The 20,841-nt window shown below is 42.2% G+C and overlaps 1 protein-coding gene across 1 annotated transcript in view; it reads right to left on the bottom strand.

Moving 5' to 3' along the window:
• Positions 1–20,841, bottom strand: part of CYFIP1 (cytoplasmic FMR1 interacting protein 1) — a 198,133-nt gene that overhangs the window by 38,699 nt on the left and 138,593 nt on the right. The window contains exon 23 of the mRNA XM_049852609.1: positions 6,034–6,121. Coding sequence (XP_049708566.1) covers positions 6,034–6,121 — 88 coding nt within the window. The remainder of the gene's footprint in view (positions 1–6,033; positions 6,122–20,841) is intronic.

A 20,841-nucleotide genomic window follows, 5' to 3' on the forward strand; every position in this document is an offset into this window, starting at 1 on the left:
GGTCCTTCTAGTCAATCTCTGACTATGTGGTTGGACATGGGGCACTGAAAACAGAGAATCTGGATCTATGCTGATTATTAATACAAAACTGACCACGTCGGCCAACATTAAAGAATGGAAGGCCTGCCAAGTGCCTGTCCTGTGCCCAACCCTGATAAAATCCAAAGTGTGGCACAGGGCCCTTGCTATCGGACTTGAAAAGACTTTACAGCTCATTGTTGAGACACCCTCCTCCTCCCAGCCTCTCCTCAGATGCTAGCCCTAGCCCATTATTCATTAAAACAAAAATAATTGCATTTTTAGGTTGGACTCCTTGCATATTTCACAACTATACAGCTACAAAGATTATAAAACTGTGTTGCTGCAAAACGAAGTACAACTGATATTTATAAGTGCTCTCAAATGAAATGGCTGTTTTTGAATACAATTTCACCACTGATATCATAACATTTTGGTAAACTGAGGCTAAGTACTGTCATGTCCTCCCAAAACGCAGAGCCAGTTTCCATCTTTACTAACACAGGAATGGTTGGTTTCCACCCCCCTCCCCAATGCCTTCTATTCAACACTTTGGTTTGTCCTGTTAACACGTCTGCCATTTCCATTCTGGCTCACAGGCTGGGAATTTAATTCACATACAGACTTGTAAAGCACTGTGATGTTGTGGTAAGGACATAAGAAGGGAAGGGATGGAATGGACCATTTCTGAGATGTACCATCACAATGTCATGAGCCTGGAGAACCAGGGAGAGGGGTGTGGGGCAGCTGAGGACACATCTCTTTCCTGGACTGTTGCTGGGTGCCCACTGTACACACCCATTCCCCAGAGATATGAGGCCACAGGAGGGCCCAGGACTGACAGCATTCACCGCTGAGGTGCTGACCCCAGTCCTATGCCTGTGAAGTGGCTGAAGAACCACAGAAGGCCACTAGTAATGCTCGTGGTCATCATTAACTACTTCTGAGAGCCACTGGATTCTGTATAAGATTTGTATGTCTGGGACAAGATTTAGGCCTTTAATACTCAGGCAAAAAGCAAAAGCATTAAAAAGTTCTCACGTAGCGAATATGCAGGAATTTACATGCTTTCTTCTGAAATGTGCACCAGTTCAGTGAGGTTAAGTACGAACTGATAAAACAAGCCAAAACAAAAAAATATTAGCTCTATCCAGACCATCTGCATTGTCATAAGGAGAAATAAAAGGCAGGGGTACTAAGAAAGACACAAGAAGAGAATCAGTAAGAAACAAACACACTTGTGGGTGTGGAGGTGGAGAGGAAGACAGTACCTGAATACTCACCAAGAGGGAGACAGAAGTGACATGGATCGGAGAAGAAAAGTACAGTAGTGTTTACTATTCTGTGATCAAATTAACGGTACAAACAAAAAATCAGCTAAATTAAAGAGCAAAAGTCAAGAAACACTGCCAAGGATTATGACTCACGGTCAAGACGGCAAAATCAGACCTGGGCAGTGACAGCTCATTAAGGTAAATAAGGGGAGGCACGAGCCCAGGGGGCTTGGCATTTGGGCACTGCCAGGCCAACATCATCTTCAGATTCTCTGAAGCAAGATATTCCCAGAGCTCCCTGTTTTCAGCTGGGTTAGTTCTTTCTCTAAACAAGAGCCAAAGGGGAAAACTGGCATGCTGCGATGGTCCTACGGAGAGGGCTGCAGTCACGTTCCTGGCGGCCACCAGGTGGGCGGCTCACCTGCATCTGTAAACCAGTTTGGACGGGGATGCCAACTCCCCGTGCTGTCGCAGGCCAGGCAAACCTGAAGCTGGCACTGAGGTCAGATGTGAGCTTTGTAAAACTAACTACAAAACAATGTCAGCTCACTATTTAGATAGTAGCTAAGAACTATTTTAATTGACGGGAAAGACAACACACAATACAGGAGAAGTCGGCACAACTGCACTAAACCAAAAGCAAATAAGTTTCCTGAATAAACTGACACTTTGAAGGCCAGCGTAGCAGGGTCGGGGGTTTGGGGACCATGGTTTCAGGGGACATATAAGTCAATTGGCATAATAAAATCTATTAAGAAAACATTCTGCATCCCACTTTGGAGAGTGTCATCTGGGGTCTTAAATGCTAGTAAGCGGCCATCCAAGATGCATCAATTGGTCTCAACCCACTGGGAGCAAAGGAGAATGAAGAACACCAAGGACACAAGGTAAATTATGAGCCCAAGAGACAGAAAGGGCCGCATAAACCAGAGACTACATCATCATGAGATCAGAAGAGCTAGATGGTGCCTGGCTACAACTAATGACTGTGCTGACAGGGAACACAACAGAGAACCCCTGAGGGAGCAGGAGAGCAGTGGGATGCAGACCCCAAATTCTTGTCAAAAGACCAGACTTAATGGTCCGACTGAGACTAGAAGGACCCCAGAGGTCATGGTCCCCAGATGTTCTGTTAGCCCAAGACAGGAACCATTCCCAAAGCCAACTCTTCTTCAGACAGGGATTGGACTGGACTATGTGATAGAAAATCATACTGGTGAAGAGTAAGCTCCTTGGATCAAGTAGACACATGAGACTGTGTGAGCAGCTCCTCTCTTGAGAAGAGACGAGAGGCCAGAGCGGGGCAGAAGCTGGCCAAATGGACACGAAAATAGAGAGCGGAGGGAAGGAGTGTGCTGTCTCATTAGAGGGAGAGCAACCAGGAGGATATGGCAAGGTGTGTGTAAGTTTTTGTATGAGAGACGGACTTGGTTTGTAAACTTTCACTTAAAGCACAGTGAAAATTTAAAAAAAAAAAAAAAAAGGGATAAAGACTTCTCCTGTGGAATTGAATTCAGCCTGGGTATGCTGACAAAGTAAAGCTCCTGGGACAATAAGCTTAAAGGTCAGATAATGGTAAAGTCACTAGGTTGCAGCCACCCCTTGAAGGTTCTTGGAAAAGTACCCAGCCAGGCTCCTGAAGAGCCCCCAACCTGGCTACTGACTCTGTCCTTTTCTACTGAAACTTCTCTAAAAACACCCTCTGGCAGTAATAATGCCCTTTCTTCTTCTCTGAAAGCTGAAGTAACTTTATGCATTTTTCATTGGTCTATCTTCTTTTCCGTATCTGGCCTACATTCACTGTGTTACATTTTGTAAATACCACCCAAACAACCCACATTAGTTAGTCTGCTTCTCTCACTTTTGGCAACTTCATAGTAAACCACAGCAAACTGAGAAAACAGTTCCTCATTCTGTCATTTCAGCAAGCAGGTAACTTGGGAGTCATTTTAAAATAAGTGTAAAGAACTCAAACTCAAAACGGGCTTAAAAGCAACTTGAGGACTAATTGCTTTTGCTGTTATTGCTCCCCACTCGAGGGAGGGAAAGGTCCCGACATGATTTGAAAATCTTTTTCATTCCACTCCTTGGAGCCAAATCATCTGGTCTGTGTGATGAATCCAAAATGTTCTGCTGTGTATTTTCCCCAAGGAACAAACCAGACAGAGGGAAGCTGAAAGGTCACAGCGGGTTTTAGGTGAGACCAAAGAAAAACTTCCTTGAAAAGAGGTTTGCACTCGGGGAAAGTACTGCTCTCCAGCCAGTGCCTCTGTGTCTTCTCTCTTGTGTTAAATGGCAATTGAGGTCAAATACCATTCACCTCTCTCCGTTCCTTCATGACCTGTTTCCAGCACTATTTTCTTCATTTCAGCTTTCAAGTCACTGCCCTTCAGTGGGAATGACTGTGAAAGCAAGCATAGGGAGAGGTAAACGGCCAGTTCTGGGGTTACCGGATGCTTTACCAGGCCACACCAACACTGGTCCCATTACTAACTCAGGGAACAAGCACTGTGGCCTGCGTTCCGCCTGGATTGCTCTTCCCTTGGCCCATGGTCTAACTCTTTCTTCTTCATGCCTCAGCTTTTTAGTTTTTCAGAGAGGCCGACCCTGACCATCATATCTCATGTAGCCATCATCTCCCCAGCCCAGTTACTATCTGTATCATATTCCTCTAATTTCCTTCATTGCAACTTAGCACTATTTGAAATTATCTAGTTTATTCACTTGTTTATTTTTTTTCCCCTCCTCCCTCCCCACTAGAACGTAACCTTTAGGCAGGCAGGGACCACGCCTGTCTTGTTCAGCTGCTGTATAAACCCAGTGCTTACTTAGCACAGTGCCTGGTACATTCTGAGTGATCAGGAGCTGTATGTTCAAAAAAGGAATGAATGGGGAGCAGAGAGGGCAACGCAGGACTGCCACAGTGTCCCTTCTTCTTCGAGTTTACAGCCACAAAGCAGAGAGGCTGCCAAGATTTCTTAAGCTCACTGACCTCTACCCACATCTCCTGATTCATGTGGGAACAAATGATACAATCAAAAGAGGCCAGACTGTTTCTTTAGTGATTCTAAAGTACTGCGTAAGAAACCTAAAGGCCTTGGGAGTACAGGCAGCATTCTGATTTCTTCCATATGATGAAATACAGTCACGTGCTGCATAACATCCATCTGGGCAATGTCCGACCCCATATGCATTTGTGATCCCATAAGGTTATGAGAGAGTTCAGAAATCCCGATCAGAGAACACAACTGGAGGTAGCGAACAAAACAGTTTCCCATGTATCTCATGTCTCCTGTATACACAGTGACTGCGCTGCCAGGCGTGTAATGGTATAGGACGTATATAACCTACAACACATATGTCTCGATAATCATAATAAACATCTATGTTACCAGCTTATTGAGGTATTGTACTGCACTTTCTATTGTTATTTTAACGTGAACTTCCCCTACTTACAAATAAGTTTACCACAAAAAAAAAAAAAGTTAACTCATTACAAATGCAGTTCAGACAAAGAAGTCAGTTACCCAGACTTAGCCCTCCAGAGATAGCCAGTGTTTAACATTTTGACACTCTTTTCTCTGGATGTACACAGAGAAAAGTTTTGTTCTTGTTGTTACTGTTGTTATTAGCATCATTCTGTTTGGAGTTCGGTTTTTTTAACATAATAAAATATAGACCTCACACCCTATCAATAAGATCTACATCACCACTCTTCATAATCACACTGCATTTCGTTTTACAACAAATTATTCTGATGTTACTGGTGGCCTGTGAGGTGGCTTCGATACCTTGTGCGATATTGGATGGCACCCTGTAACATAACTTATTTTGTACCTGGTCTCATGATTTCCTTAGGATTCAGTTTTCTAGAGGTAAAAACATTTAGCTACTGACAGACACTGGCAGATTGCCCTCAGAATCACAAGACCCAATGTACACACCTGCCAGCAGCACTGAAGGGTATCCCGCCCTCCTACAGGGGAAGTGGGCACGTCAACCTTTTCCAACCCTATGTCCAAAAACTTTCCGGACTGCTGTCAGCTATTCTGCTTCAATTTTGGTAAGGGTGGAGATCTCTTTTTACCTTTTGACTCTACTATTTTTATGAAGTAGCTGCTCATTTTGTCTCTTTTTTTACCACACAATGTCTTTTCCTTATTAAACTGTACAGTGCTTTAAATACTAAGACTCTTAGTCTTTCATAACATTCTTACTTGTTGAAAATCCAACCTCTTCCACTTTGGACATTTGTCGTAAGTTGTTGGTGGGTTCTGCCTGCTTGCCAAGCAGAAGTCTTACTCTTGGTTTCTGGTAGTCAGGTCCTTTCTGCCCTTCCCCTTCCCAGCTCTCTGCTCCTCGGGTCACACCTGCGTGGAAATCTCTAATGTTCCTGTGTACCCTCGAAACTCTCCATCATCTCAAACTGATTTTAGTGCCAGGATGAGGTCAGGACCCCATGCTGGCCTCATCCAATGGCTACACCACTCTATGTACAGCTAATTCCAGATAAGGGCTTCAGAGCTTTTTTCCTAGTTGGTTGGTTAGTGTGTATTTTAAATTATTGCTACTATTTAGGAAGGTGGTGAGAGAGAAGACGAAAAACATAAATTTTATACACAGCATGTTTTCAATTTTCACCTTGTGAATTTAAATCATTGCAACTAAAGTGATTTACAACAGACTTTAAAGTATGCTTCATCATGAACTTAAAAATCATTACGAACCAAAAAGAACCTACCTTTGATCCGTGCAAATACTGGGGTTGTGCATTGGGCTGTTTATCTCTTTGAAATTCCTGAGAAAACGGTAACACTGTCCGAACAAACCTAAAAGAGAAAAACAAAAAAAACTAACTGTAGTCTTTAAAAATTCAGCACTTTTTCATTACCCATTTACATTAACTCTTCTCCCAGTTAACTGATAATCACCAAATAGGAAAATTCTGGGAAAGAGTACGAATTAGACATAAACACTCTGGAATATGATACAGGTGCCCCTTGTAATCCAAATCTCAGGAAGCAAATAGCCAGGTCACCCAGCGCCCTTCCGCGCGTCCACTCTCACTGTCAGGAAGGGGGAGACGAGAAGTAAGGCTACGTGCCCCGCTGGCACTAGAACCACCTCCAACTTCGTTCAGTCCTTAGGGATGAACGGTCAGTGTCGCACTCCCAGACTTGCTGCGCTTCCGGTTACTGAAATTACCAGCCACGCGTTAACAAGGAAAAATGACCAAATTTAAGCATTTATTACCACACTCACTTAGGTGAGAGACAATGTCTTGATAGTGGATGAGTTGTTGTTTTTAGCTGCCCTTGAGTCGCTCCAGACTCGTGGTGACCCCACGCACAGTGGGACCCACAGAGTTTTTCACTGACTGATTCTTCAGGCGCAGATCTCCTTGTCTTTCTTCCTCGTCCACCTCAGTGTAGAGGCTGCACTGAGGCCTGTTCAGCATCGTAGCAACACGAGCCTCGACTGACAAATGGGCGGTGGTTGCCCTCGAGGTACACTGGCCGAAAACTGAACTTGGGTCTACCACCTGGAAGGTGAGGATTCTACCACTGAACCCCCGCTACCCCGATAATGAATTAGGGGCTATTCAAAATCAAATACTTGTCTTTTAAAACAGAAATGTGAAGTTCAGTTAATACATTTCAAATAATTTAAACATACAAAATGTTTGCAAAGAAAAAAATACGCGGGTTTGCTATTTAATTCTAATAACTGAATTAGCACAGATTACACTTTAATACATCACAAAAGCTGTAACCATCAGAGCTGTGCCAGCACACTGAACAAAACGTGGGTGTGTGGGGGCCACATCGGGCTCCTCGGCAGAGTATGCATGGGCAGGTACACATGGGCAGGTACATGGCCCGGGCCCCACCATGGACATGCCTCCTGCCTGCCCCGGCACTGTTGGTGCACCCCACAGCCAGCCGGTGTCAAGAAGAAAATCACCCAAATTCGTGCCCCAAGAGAAACTGCAAACCTCCCTCTGCGGGATTACTGTGTCGTCAGTCTGCCAACACCTCTGACGTGCCACAATGCTCTCGTTGTGTCTGCACGTGTGTGCGCACATGTCATGTGTTTCCACACGCCTGTTACATGAAGAGTGCTGGGCACTGGGCCAATGTCATGGCAGTGCTCAGAAGAGGGACTCCGCTGCCCAGCGAGTGACCAGGCACTGCTCACTCTGTGGGGACGACATCTTGCTGGTGTCACACCTGGAAAGCAACCTCCAGCCACCTCTGGGGGGAGGGACAGCAAATATGCGAAAATCAGAACACAAATCAACCAGACAGAGTCAAACACTAAACTGAAACACATTACACGTATTACCCACCACCCGGCTGTCAGTCTGTCACACTGTGGTAGCTTGCGTGTTGCTGTGATACTGGAAGCTATGCCACCAGGATTTCAAATACCAGCAGGGACACCCATGGTGGACAGGTTTCAGCAGAGCTTCCAGGCTAAGACAGGCTAGGAAGAAAGGTCTCACTAGCTACTTCCGAAAATTAGCCAGTGAAAACCCTGTGGGTCACAACAGAATACTGTCCCCTGCTGTGGGGGAAGATGAACCTTGTAGGCTGGAATGCACTCAGAACACACAGTGGCCACCACAACGGACTCCAGCATACCAAGGTCTGTGAAGATGGTGCCGGATCAGGCAAGGTTTTGATCTGCTCTATATGAGGTCGCCGTGAGGTGGGACCATCAACTGCCAACAACTACTACACTGATGAAAACGTTTTTCTAAATCTGCATAGAACAGAGTATGTTTTCACAAACTATGTTTAAAATGATCCTTAGATTTTGAAATCAGGCCTTAATCCTTTGGTAACTAGCTGAGATACGAAACTATGATATAACTGAAATACAAATTATTTCGATGTTAATGTAATTACTCCCTATAATGTTATTTATTATTAAAATTAATCAAGACACAGAACATTTCCATCACCACAGAAAGTCCCTTCTTGCCCTTTTGTGGTCAACTCCGACCCTACCTTCAAGCAACCACTGATCTTTTGTACCACTATCCATTAGTTTTGCTTGCTCTAGATTTTCATATGATAGAATTGTATAGTACATACTCTTCTGTATCTAGCCTCTTTCATTCAATGCTTTGGAGATTCATCCAGTCTTACATGTATCAGTAATTTGTTTCTTTTTATTGATGTGAGTACTATTCCAATGGACGGGTGTACCAGTTTGTTTATCCATACTCCTGTTGGTGGACATTTAATGTACGGCCATAACGGATAAAGCTATGAACATTCATATATAAGTCTTTCTGTAATCATGTTTTCATTTCTCTTGGGTGGATTTGCTTGGTTATATGCCGTTTTTTTTTTATTATTATTATTAAAAAAACTACCAAACATTTCCCTAAAATGTTGTAGCATTTTACACTCCTCATCAGGAATGTATGAGAGTTCCCAGTGTTCAACATTCTTACAACACTTGGTATTATTAGTCTTTCTAATTTTAGCCATTCCAGTTTGAACCCACTCAGAGGCGCCTCGCAATTTAATTCTGAAAGCCCACAGCCTTGAAAACCCTCTGGAGCATTTCTGTTCACACGCATGGAGTCACCACGAGTCGGAACTGACTCAACTAACGACAACAACAGCGAGTACAAACGTCTTATTATAGGTTTAATTTGCATTTCCCTGACAACTACTGATGCTGAACAACTTTTAATGTGCATACCGGCTGCTTATAAGTCTTCTTTCATGAAGTGTCTATTTAAATCTTTTGTCCATTTTAAAAATGAGATTGTCTTCTTGTTACCGAATTATAACAGTTCTTTGTGTATTCCAGATACAAGTCCTTTACGTCAGATGTATGTACTGTGGATATTTTCTCCTAAGCTGTGGCTAGCCTTTTCATTTTCTTAATATTTCAAAGAGTAGACAGTTTCAATTTTGCAGAAGTCTAATTTATTATTCTCTTTTATGATCAATAATTTCTGTGACCTAAGAAATCTTTGCCAACCCCAAATCCATGAAGATTTTCTTCTGTGTATTCTTCTCAAATATTTATACTTTCAGCCTTTACTTTATGCATTCATAGTGCATTTCAAGTTGAGTTTTGTGTACAGTATGAGGAATGTACCAAGATTTATTTTTCCGTAGAGACAGCCAAATATTTCAACATCATTTATCATTAATCGAAATAACTTTTCTTTCCTCATTAATTTACCTTGCCACCTTTGTCAAGTATTAATTAGCCCTTTATGTGTGGGTCTAATTCTGGACTCTTATTGTTTCACTGAACTATGTCTATATGTCCTTTGTTTCATTTTCCACTTTTCCTACCTTCCTCTGGATTACCTCAGTATTTTTTCGTAGTCCTTTCTAGCTCATCTCTTGGCTTATTATCTGTTTGTTCATTTGTTTCACTTCTTACTTATTTAATTGTGGAAAAATACATATTCATCTGCCATATTAACCACTTTTAAATGTATAACCAGTGACAGTAAGGGAATCCCTGGGTGGTGCCAACAATTAAGCACCTGGCTTCCACCAAAAGGTTGGTGGTTCAAATCCACCTACAGCCACCTCAGAAGAAAGGCCTGGTAGTCTACTTCTGAAAGATCACTGCCACCGAAAACTCTACGGAGCACGGTTCCATCTGAAACACATGTGGTCATCATAAGTCGGAATCGATTGGACAACTGGTTTAAACAGAAACTCAGTACCCCTTAAGTAAACATTCCCATTACCCCACCTGCCCCCCGCCCCGTTGTTGTTGTTAGGTATCGTTGAGTCGGTTCTGACTCATAGCGACCCTATGTACAACAGAATGAAACATTGCCCCGTCCTGCACCATCCTTACAATCATTGTTATGCTTGAGCTCACTGTTGCAGTCACTGTGTCAACCCACCTCATTGAGGGTCTTCCTCTTTTCCGCTGACCCTGTACTCTGCCAAGCATGATGTCCTTCTCCAGGGACTGATCCCTCCTGACAACATGTCCAAGTTATGTAAGACGCGGTCTCGCCATCCTTGCCTCTAAGGAGCATTCTGGCCGCGCTTCTTCCAAGACAGATTTGTTCGTTCTTTTGGCAGTCCATGGTATGTTCAATATTCTTCGCCAACACCACAACTCAAAGGCGTCAACTCTTCTTCGGTCTTCCCTATTCATTGTCCAGCTTTCACATGCATATGATGTGATCGAAAATACCATGGCTTGGGTCAGGCGCACCCTAGTCTTTAGGGTGACATCTTTGCTCTTCAACACTTTGAAGAGGTGCTTTGCAGCAGATTTGCCCAATGCAATGCGTCTTTTGATTTCTTGACTGCTGCTTCCATGGCTGTTGATTGTGGATCCAAGTAAAATGAAATCCTTGACAACTTCAATCTTTTCTCCATTTATCATGATGTTGCTCACTGGTCCAGTTGTGAGGATTTTGTTTTCTTTATGTTGAGGTGCAATCCATACTGAAGGCTGTGGTTTTGATCTTCATTAGTAAGTGCTTCAAGTCCTCTTCACTTTCAGCAAGCAAGGTTGTGTCATCTGCATAACACAGGTTATTAATGAACTTTCCCCCAATCCTGATGCCCCGTTCTTCTTCATATAGTCCAGCTTCTTGGATTATTTGCTCAGCATACAGATTGAATAGGTATGGTGAAAGAATACAACCCTGACGCACACCTTTCCTGACTTTAAACCAATCAGTATCCCCTTGTTCTGTACGAACAACCCCCTCTTGATCTATATAAAGGTTCCTCATGAGCACAATTAAGTGTTCTGGAATTCCCATTCTTCAGAGTGTTATCCATAATTTGTTATGATCCACACAGTCGAATGCCTTGGCGTGGTCAATAAAACACAGGTAAACGTCCTGGTATTCTCTGCTTTCAGCCAGGATCCATCTGACATCACCAATGATATCCCTGGTTCCACATCCTCTTCTGAAACTGGACTGAATTTCTGGCAGTTCCCTGTCGATACCCTGCTGCAGCCGTTTTGAATGATCTTCAGTAAAATTTTGCTTGCATGTGATATTAAGGATATTGTTCTATAATTTCCACATTCGGTTGGATCACATTTCTTGGGAATAGGCATAAATATGGATCTCTTCCAGTCAGTTGGCCAGGAAGCTGTCTTCCATATTTCTTGGCATAGATGAGTGAGCACCTCCAGCACTGCATCTGTTTGTTGAAATATCTCAATAGATATTCCATCAATTCTTGGAGCTTTGTTTTTCACCCGTGCCTTCAGAGCAGCTTGGATTTCTTCCTTCACTACCATCGGTTCCTGATCATATGCCACCTCTTGAAATGGTTGAACATTGACTATTTCTTTTTGGTATAATGACTCTGTGTATTCCTTCCATCTTCTTTTGATGCTTCCTGCGTCATTTAATATTTTCCCCATGGAATCCTTCACTATTGTAACTGGAGGCTGAATTTTTTCTTCAGTTCTTTCAGCTTGAGAAACACCAAGCGTGTTCTTCCCTTTTTGTTGTCATCTCCAGCTCTTTGCACATGTCATTATAATACTTTGCTTTGTCTTCTCGAGACGCCCTTTGAAATCTTCTGTTCAGTTCTTTTACTTCCTCAATTCTTCTTTTTGCTTTAGCGGCTCGACGCTCAAGAGCAAGTTTCAGAGTCTCCTCTGACATCCAACTTGGTCTTTTCTTTCTTTCCTGTCTTTTCATTGACCTCTTGCTTTCTGCCTGCCCCTAGGGACCACTAATAGGCTTTTGTCTCTATACATGTGCCTATTTTAAGTATTTCATGCAAGTAGGGTCATACGGTGTTTTTTCGTTTGTGTCCGATTTACATTGCTCAGCGTCAAGTTTTCAAGGTTCATCCATGTCATAGCATGTATCAGAATTCATTTCTCTTCATGGCTTAATAATATTTCATCGTGTGGATAGACTACGTTCTGTTTATCCATTCATCTGTCGATGGTCACTTGGGTTGTTTCTACCATCTGGCTATTGAAAATAATGCTGCAACAGACATTGGTGTCATCCCTGTTTGAGTCTCCACTTTCAGGTCTTTTGGTTTTACACCTAAGAGCGGTATCGCTGGATCGTATGGTAATCCTATGTTTAATGTTTTGATAAAGTGTTTGTTCTTTTTAAGTCATTATTCTGGGGTTTATAATATGCATTTTTAACTTATCACAGTCTATCTTCAAATAATATACCATTTCACATACAAGAAACTTAAAATAGTGTACTTCCATTTCCCCCTCTCCTCCTTTGTCTACTATTACCACACTTTCTTCTAAATATTGTTATAAACCCCAGGAACAGCAAATAATCAGGTCAGTGTGACAGCCCTCTGTCCCCTTCCTCCCTGGGCTTCCCATTTCCATTCACCCATCCTTCCTGCCCTTCCTGCCTTTTGAACTTTGTTTTTGGGCAAATGCTGTCCTTCTGGTGTCACATGAGCAGCACATTCCTCAAGGGTGTTACTGTTTACTTTATACGCCCGTCTGTTGTTGGCTGAAAAGTGATCTCCGGGAAGTGGATTCTGCTCCAGGTTGTAAGGGTATTTAAGGGCCACAGTCTCGGGGTTCCACCAGTCTCTATCAGACCAGTAAGTCTGGTCTTTTTTATGATTTTGAAATTTGTTCTACATTTTTCTCCACTCTATCCAGTACCTTCTGTTGTGGCCCTTATCAGTGCAGTTGCTAGCGGTAGCCAGGCATCATCTAGTTCTTCTGGTCTCAAGCAAGTGGAGACTGAGTCTTTGATTTTCTTTCTTCTTCTTTGCTCCAGACAAGAAGAGATCAATACTTCTATCTTAGATGGCCACTCGCAAGCTTTTAAGACCCCTGACACTACTCACCAAAGTAGGACATAGAACATTTTCTTTATGGGTTATGTTATACCAATTGACCTGGATGCTCCCCAATACTATGGTCCTAAGACCTCAAACAGAGTGAGCCAGTTCCTCAAGGTATTTGGTTATGGCTGAGAAGTTTTCATACCTTTGCTGCCTGGGTGCTCTACTATATACAACACATACAAACATGGATGTAGAAATATCCTCTGCCAAACATACATATGCTCATGCGTGTACTCCCATACTCCATCCCACACCTGTTCAGCTCATAAATTACTGTTTGTTAGTACTGTTATTACAGTATTGTGTAAATAATACTAAGTATACTAAGTAACAGTATTACTGTTGTTTCCTTTTACTCGTGCGTTCTTTCCAGTGTCTTCCTTTGCCTTGGTCATGTGCTGACATCCCCCTTACTGTGTATTGCCTTTCTCTTCACCCAAGTCAATGTGTCTACCATCTAGTTAGTGATTTTCTCTCCCTTTCCCTCCTATCCCTGGTAATCATCAAAGAATGCTTCTTTCTGTGTGTTTACCTTTTCTTAACTTTTTATAGTAGTGGTCTCATACAGTATTTGTTCTTTTGTGGTCGACTTATTTCATTTAGGATAGTGTCCTCCAGGTTTATCCATGTCGTGAGATGTTTCGCGGGTTTGTTATTCTTTAATGTTGCGTAGCACTCCATTGTGTGTATGTACTATAATTTGTTTATCCAGTCATCCACTGAAGGGCACCAAGGTTGTTTTCAACTTTTTGCTGTTGTGAATAATGCTGCAATGAACATGTCACAGCTCTTACCTCTTTAGGATACGTACCTAGTGGTGGGATTACTGGATCACATGGTATCTCTATTTCTCACTTTTTTTTTTTATTAACTTTTATTAAGCTTCAAGTGAACGTTTACAAATCCAATCAGTCTGTCACAAATATGTTTACATACATCTCACTCCCTACTCCCACTTGCTCTCCCCTTCTTGAGTCAGCCCTTTCAGTCTCTCCTTTCGTGACAATTTTGCCGGCTTCTCTCTCTCTCTATCCTCCCATCCCCCCTCCAGACAAGAGTTGCCAACACAATCTCAAATGTCCACCTGATATAATTAGCTCACTCTTCATCAGCGTCTCTCTCCCGCCCACTGACCAGTCCCTTTCATGTCTGATGAGTTGTCTTCGGGGATGGTTCCTGTCCTCTGCCAACAGAAGGTCTGGGGACCATGGCTTCCGGGATTCCTCTAGTCTCAGTCAGACCATTAAGTTTGGTCTTTTTATGAGAATTTGGGATCTGTATCCCACTGATCTCCTGCTCCCTCAGGGGTCCTCTGCTGTGCTCCCTGTCAGGGCAGTCATCGATTGTGGCCGGGCACCAACTAGTTCTTCTGGTCTCAGGATGATGTCGGTCTCTGGTTCATGTGGCCCTTTCTGTATTTCTCACTTTTTAAGGAAGCACCATACCATGTTCTACAGTGGTTGTACCATTTTACAATCATACCAGCAGTATACGAGAGCTCCAAGTTCCCTACAACCTCAACAGCATTTGTTGTTTTCTGGGGTTTTTTTTTTGATCAGTGTTATTATTGCCAGGGTGAGATGGTATCTCATTGTTTTGATTTGCATCTCTTCTGGCTAATGCAGCCCTGGTGGTGCAATGGTTAAGCGTTCGGCAGCTAACCAAAAGGTTGGCAGTATGAATCCACTAGCTGCTCCTTGGAAACACTGTGGGGCAGTTCTTCTCTGTCCTGTAGGGTCACTATGAGTCAGAATCGACTCAGTGGCAATGGGTTTTGTTTGTTTCTTTTTTTGTTTAATGGCTAATGGTCATGAGCATCTTTTCATGTATTTGCTGGCTGCCTGAATGTCCTTCTTTGGTGAAGTGTCTGTTCATGTCCTTTTCCAACTTTTTAACTGGATTGTTTGTCTTTTTGTTGTTGAGGTGTTGAAGTTTTCTATAGAGATTACTCACCTGTCAGATATGTCACTGCCAATTTTTTTTCCCAGTCTGTAGGATCTCTTTTTACTCTTCCGGAGAAGTCTTCTGATGCACATGAGTGTTTAATTTTTAGGAAGCCTCAGTTATCTAGTTTATCTTTTGCTGTTTGTGCATCTTTAGTTATGTTTGACAGATAACTTATGCCACAAATTAGAGCCCCTGGTTTGCCCCTATTTTTTCTTCCATGATCTTTATAATATTTAGGTTTTACATTTAGGTGTTTGATCCATCTTGAGTTAGTTTTTGTATATGGTATGAGGCACAGACCCTGCTTCATTTTGCTGCAAATGGATATCCAGTTGTGCCAGCACCATTTGTTAAAAACATTATCTCTTGCCCATACAATGGACTGCTACTCTTTATCGAGGATCAGCCGTCCACAGGTGGATGGATTTACTTCCGGGTTCTCAATTCTGTTCCACTGGTCTCTGTGTCTGCTACTGCACCAGCACCACGGGGTTTTGACTATCGTGGCTGTATAGCGAGTTCTGATATCAGGAGGCCTCCTACACTGTTCTTTTTCAGTAGTGCTTTGCTTATAAGGGTCTCTTTCCTCTCCATAGAAAGTTGACCATTTTTTCCATCTCTTTAAAAGATGTTGATGGAATCTGGATCAGGATTTCATTATATCTATAGATTGCTTTGGGCAGTATTGACATTTTTCACAATGTTAAGTGTTCCTATCCATGATCATGGTATATTTTTCCATTTATGTAGGTCTCTTTTTTTCTCTTGGTTTCTTGCAGTAGTGTTTTGTAGTTTTCTCTGTATAAGACTTTTACATCCCTGGTTAGATTTATTCCTAAGTATTTTATCTTTTGGGAGGCTATTTTAGATGGTATTGTTTTCCTGATGTCCTCTCCAGAGTTCTCTTTGTTAGTATAGAGGAATTCAAAGGATTTTCATATCTTGTACCCTGCCACTTTGTTGAATCCTTCTATAGTTCCAGTAGCTTTCTTGTAGAATATCTGGAATTTTCTATATATAGATCATATCATATGCAAATAGGCATAGTTTTACTTCTTCCTTACCAATTTGGATACCTTTTATTTCTCCTTCTTGCCTTATTGCTCTGGCTAGGACTTCCAGTACAATACTGAATGGTGATAAAGGGCACCTTTGTCTGGTTCCCATTCTCAAAGGGAACGTCTTCAGTCTTTTTTCCATTAGGAATAATGATGGCTGTTGGTTTTGTATTTATTCCCTTAGCTACACTACGGAATTTCCCTTCTATTCCTATTTTGCTGAGAGTTTTTATGAGGAATAAGTGCTGGATTTTATCAAACGCCTTTTCTGCATCAACTAATATGATTGTGTGGTTCTTTTCCTTTGTTTTATTTATGTGGTAGGTTAGGTTGATTGATCTTCTACTGCTGAACCAACCTTGCATAGCTCATATGAACCCTGTTAGGTCATGATGTATTATTTTTTTTCATAAGGTGTTAGATGATATTGGCTAGGATTTTGCTGAGAATTTTTGCATCTATGTTCATGAGGGATATTGGTCCATGATTTTCTTTTTTAGTGGTGATTTCGCCCGGCTTTGGTATCAGGGTTATGCTGGTTTCATAGAATGAATTCGGAAGTATTCTTTCCTTTTCTATGTTCTGGAATAGTTTGAGTAGGGCTGGTGTCATCTCTTCTCTGACTGTCTGGTGGAACTCTCCAGTGAAGCCCTCTGGGCCAGGGCTTTCTTTGTTGGGAGCTTTTTAATGACCTCTTCAATTTCTTCTTTTGTTATGGGTCTGTTTGAATTTATTACCTCAGTTTGTGTTAGTTTAGGTAGGTAGTGTGTTTCTAGAAATTTGTCCATTTCTTCTAGGTTTTCAAATTTGTTGGGAGTACACTTCTTCACAGTATTCTTTTTTTATATATAATTTTTATTGTGCTTTAAGTAAAAGTTTAAAAATCAAGTCAGTCTCTCACACAAAAACTTATATACACCTTGCTACATACTCCCAATTACTCTCTCCCTAATGTCTTCATAGTATTCTGATATTATCTTTTTTATTTCCACTGGCTCTGCTGTAACATCATCTGTCTCATTTTTCACTTGTGTTAGTTGCACCTTCTCCTTCTTTTCCTTTGTCAATTTTATTAATCCTTTCAAAGAACCAAACTTCTAGCCTTGTTGATTCTTTCCATTGTTTTTCTGTTTTCTGCTCCATTTATTTCTGCTCTAGTCTTTATTATTACCTTTCTTCTGGTGACTGTGGGCTGCTCCTCATTTGCTTGAGTTTTAGGGTTAAGGTGTTGATTTTGGCTCTGTCTTCCTTTTTGATGTGTGTTTGTTGCTACAGAAGGCGTCTAGTGGTGCAGTGGTTTGGTTTTGAAAGGTTTTGGCATGTTGTGTTTTCACTCTCGTTTGATTCTAGTTTTTTTAATTCATTTATTATTTCTTCTATTACCCAGTGGTTTTTAAGCAGGGTGTTATTCTATTTCCATGTATTTTTTTCCTTGTTCTTCCTGTTACTGATTTCTAACTTTATAACATTGTGATCCGAGAAGATGCTTTGTATTATTTCGATTTTTTTTTTTTTTTAATTGAGGCTTGCTCTGTGGCCTAACATACAGTCTATTCCAGAGAATGATCTACATACACTGGGAAAGAATGTGTGCTGTGCTGTTGCTGGGTGAAGTGTTCTGCGTGTGTCTATGAGATTAAGTTGGTTGTGTTCTTTAGATCTTCTGTATCTTTGCTGAGTCTTTCTGTTTGTTCTGTCGTTCATCAGAAGTTGTGTATTGAAGTCTCCTACTATTATTGTGGAATTGTCTCTATTTCTTGTCTCAATTCTGTTAAAGTTTATGTATTTTGGAGGTCTTTCATTGGATGTGTAGATACGCATGGTTATGATCTCTTGTTGGATTGACCCTTTAATCATTATGTCTCTTATGCTGGTTTTTGCCTTAAAGTCTATTTTATCAGAGATTAATATCGCCACTTCTGCCTTTTTGGTTGTCGTTTTTTTTTTTTTTTAATCTTTGTGTCTACGGTGTGTCTCTTGTACGCTGCATATATTGACCCATCATATAGGTCAATTTCTTTCCCATTCTGCCTCCCTCTGTCTCTTGACTGGTGATTTTAATTGATTTATATTTAGTATAATTATTGGTAGATGTTAATTTACCACTGTCATTTTGTTGTGCTTCGTTCTGTGGTGCTGATGATTTCTCTATTCCATATACTTTTCTGTGCTGAATTCTTTTTGTTTATGGGTTTTCTTTTCATTTCCTTCACTGCTGTTGATTTTGTGTTTACTGAGTCTTTGTTTTGTTTTGCTTTTTTTGGTGAGAAACTTTCTTAATTTTCTTTATAGTTACTCTGAAACTTAATTTTATCTTCTTAAGTTCACAACAGTCTGTTCTTTCTTGATATCACCTTGACTTCCTCTCCACATGGAAGCTCTGTAACTATTCATCATCTATTCCCTGTTTATGTTTTGAAGGTGTCATCGTTTAAAGACTGACGTCTCTGATTCCCTATTTTCAGTCTTACATCTTTATTTTATTTTTGAAAATTCTTTATCTGGTTTGTTTCCATATAATGTCATCATGTTATCTTCATCTCAGGTTTCTGTCTGACATTGTTGGTTCTTTGCGCAAAGGGACTCTTTTTTGTATTTATCGTTGGTCTGCTTTTTACAAATTCCCTTAATTTCTGTTTATCTAGAAACATCCTAATTTTGCCACCATATTTTAGGGACAAGTTTGCTGGATATATAATTCTTGGTTAGTAATTTTTTTCTTTCAGGATTTTATATAGATCACCCCATTGCCTCCTGGAGTAGCCCTGGTGGTGCAGAGGTTAAGAGCTCAGCTGCTAACCAAAGGTTAAGAGCTCAGCTGCTAACCTTTCCAAGGTTGACACAGTTCAAATCTACCAGCCAGTCCTTGGAAACGCTGTGGGGCAGTTCTACTCTGTCCTATAGGGTTGTTAGGCGTCAGAACTAACTCGACGGTACCTAACAGCAACAACATTGCCTTCTTGCCTGAATGGTTTCTGAAAAATCAGTGCTTAGCCTAATTGGTTTCCCTTTGTAGGTAGCTTTTCATTTTTCCCAAGCTGCTCTCAGGACTTCTTACTTGTCTTTGGTTTTGGTGAGTGTGATCATGGTATGTCTGCGGGATTTTCGTTTGAGGTCTACCCTATTTGGGATTTGTTGAGCTTCTTGGGTGGATATCTTTTCATCTTTCATGATGTTAGGGACGTTTTCTGCCTGCAAATCTTCAACAGTTTTCTCCTTTTTCTCTTCCTATTCTGGAATTCCGATCACACGTAAATTACTCCTCCTCACAGTGTCCCACATAAATCTTAGGCTTTCTACATTTTCCTTCACTCTTTTATCTGATTGTTCCCCTAACAGATCTGCATCAAGCGATTTGTTATTTTACTGATTCTGTCTTTCATTGATTCAATTCCACTCCTTTGTCCTTCCAATGAGTTATCTAGTTCTAAAATTCCAGTGTTAATCTTCCAGACTTCTAGTTGCCATTTTTGTGTGGTTTCTGGCTATTTTGCTTTTATTTTTTATTGTTTTCCTGAATTCTTCCAGAGTTTTGTCTATGTTTTCCTTGATTCTGTCTGTGTTTCCCTTTGACCCATTTCTTGATCTCTTGGAAGGCTCTATATAAGTCTTTTGAATTTCTTACCAGGTAGTTCCGTTACCAGTTCCTCCGCAGAGAGGTTTCCTAGCTCTTTATTTTGGTTACTTGCTACAGCCATCCTGTCCTGCTTCTTTAGGTGATTTGATATTGTCTGTTGTTTCTGAGGCATTGAGGTGTTACTATAACGATTAATTGTATGTTTTCTGCATCCTGACTTTTTGTTATGCTTTGTTTTGGTGTATTTCAGCAGGTGCAACAGGCATGCTGCTCTAGTCACTGGTCTGGTCACACTGGAGCACTTGTCACCTGTCTCCAGGTGGGTGGGGTAGCAGGTGGGTGTCTGAGCATGAGTGTCTGTTCGCTGGTCTTGTGTGGCTGAAAGCAGGTTGGGTGGGCACTGGTCACTGTCTGTCATCAGTCCAGCGGTGCAGGAGTGGGCAGTGACACTTGTCAAGTGGTTGGGGCGGCACGTGTGGCTGGCTAGTGGGGGCGCTGTTGCCGCCTCCCATCAGATGGGGGGATGAGTGGTGGGTGCACACATGCACAGTTGTGCCGCTGCTGTCTCTCACACAGTGGGAGGTGTATGGGTGGGGGGCCAGCATGCATGTAGTCATGTACTCACTGCCCCTTGCCAGGTGGGGGGTATAGGGCAAAGGCAGCAGCCGAAAGTGTGTATGAGGTCACCCTGCTATCACCTCTTGCCGGGTGAGGGAGAGGGGGCGGTAGGTGGGCACGCTCATGGTCATGCTGCCACGCATGCAGTCGCTGCCCCTTGCCAGGTTGGGGGGAAGCGGAAGGGGGCAGGTGGCAGTTGGGTGGTGTGTGCAAAGTTGCATCATCTCCAACTCTCACTGGGCAGTGGGGGAAGGATGGCAAGCGATGCACTTGCAGTCACGCTGCCACCGCCTCTCAGTGGAGAGGAGAGAGGAGGAGGGTGGGAGTCTGACCGGGTCAGCGGGCGGGGGAAGGGGCAAGCAGCCAGCACCACTTGGCTGGGCTGGCACATGGGAGCGGTGGGGAAGTACGCATGGGGTTATGCTGCCACCGCCTTTCACCAGGCAGGAGAGGGGGTACGGAGAAGCAGGCAGGTGCGCAAGATCACACCACTGCTGCCTCTGTCCGGGCAGGGGAAGGGAGCAGCGAGT

Source organism: Elephas maximus, chromosome 13 (genome assembly GCF_024166365.1).
Source record: "Elephas maximus indicus isolate mEleMax1 chromosome 13, mEleMax1 primary haplotype, whole genome shotgun sequence".
In the NCBI taxonomy this organism is placed as follows: Eukaryota; Metazoa; Chordata; class Mammalia; order Proboscidea; family Elephantidae; genus Elephas; species Elephas maximus.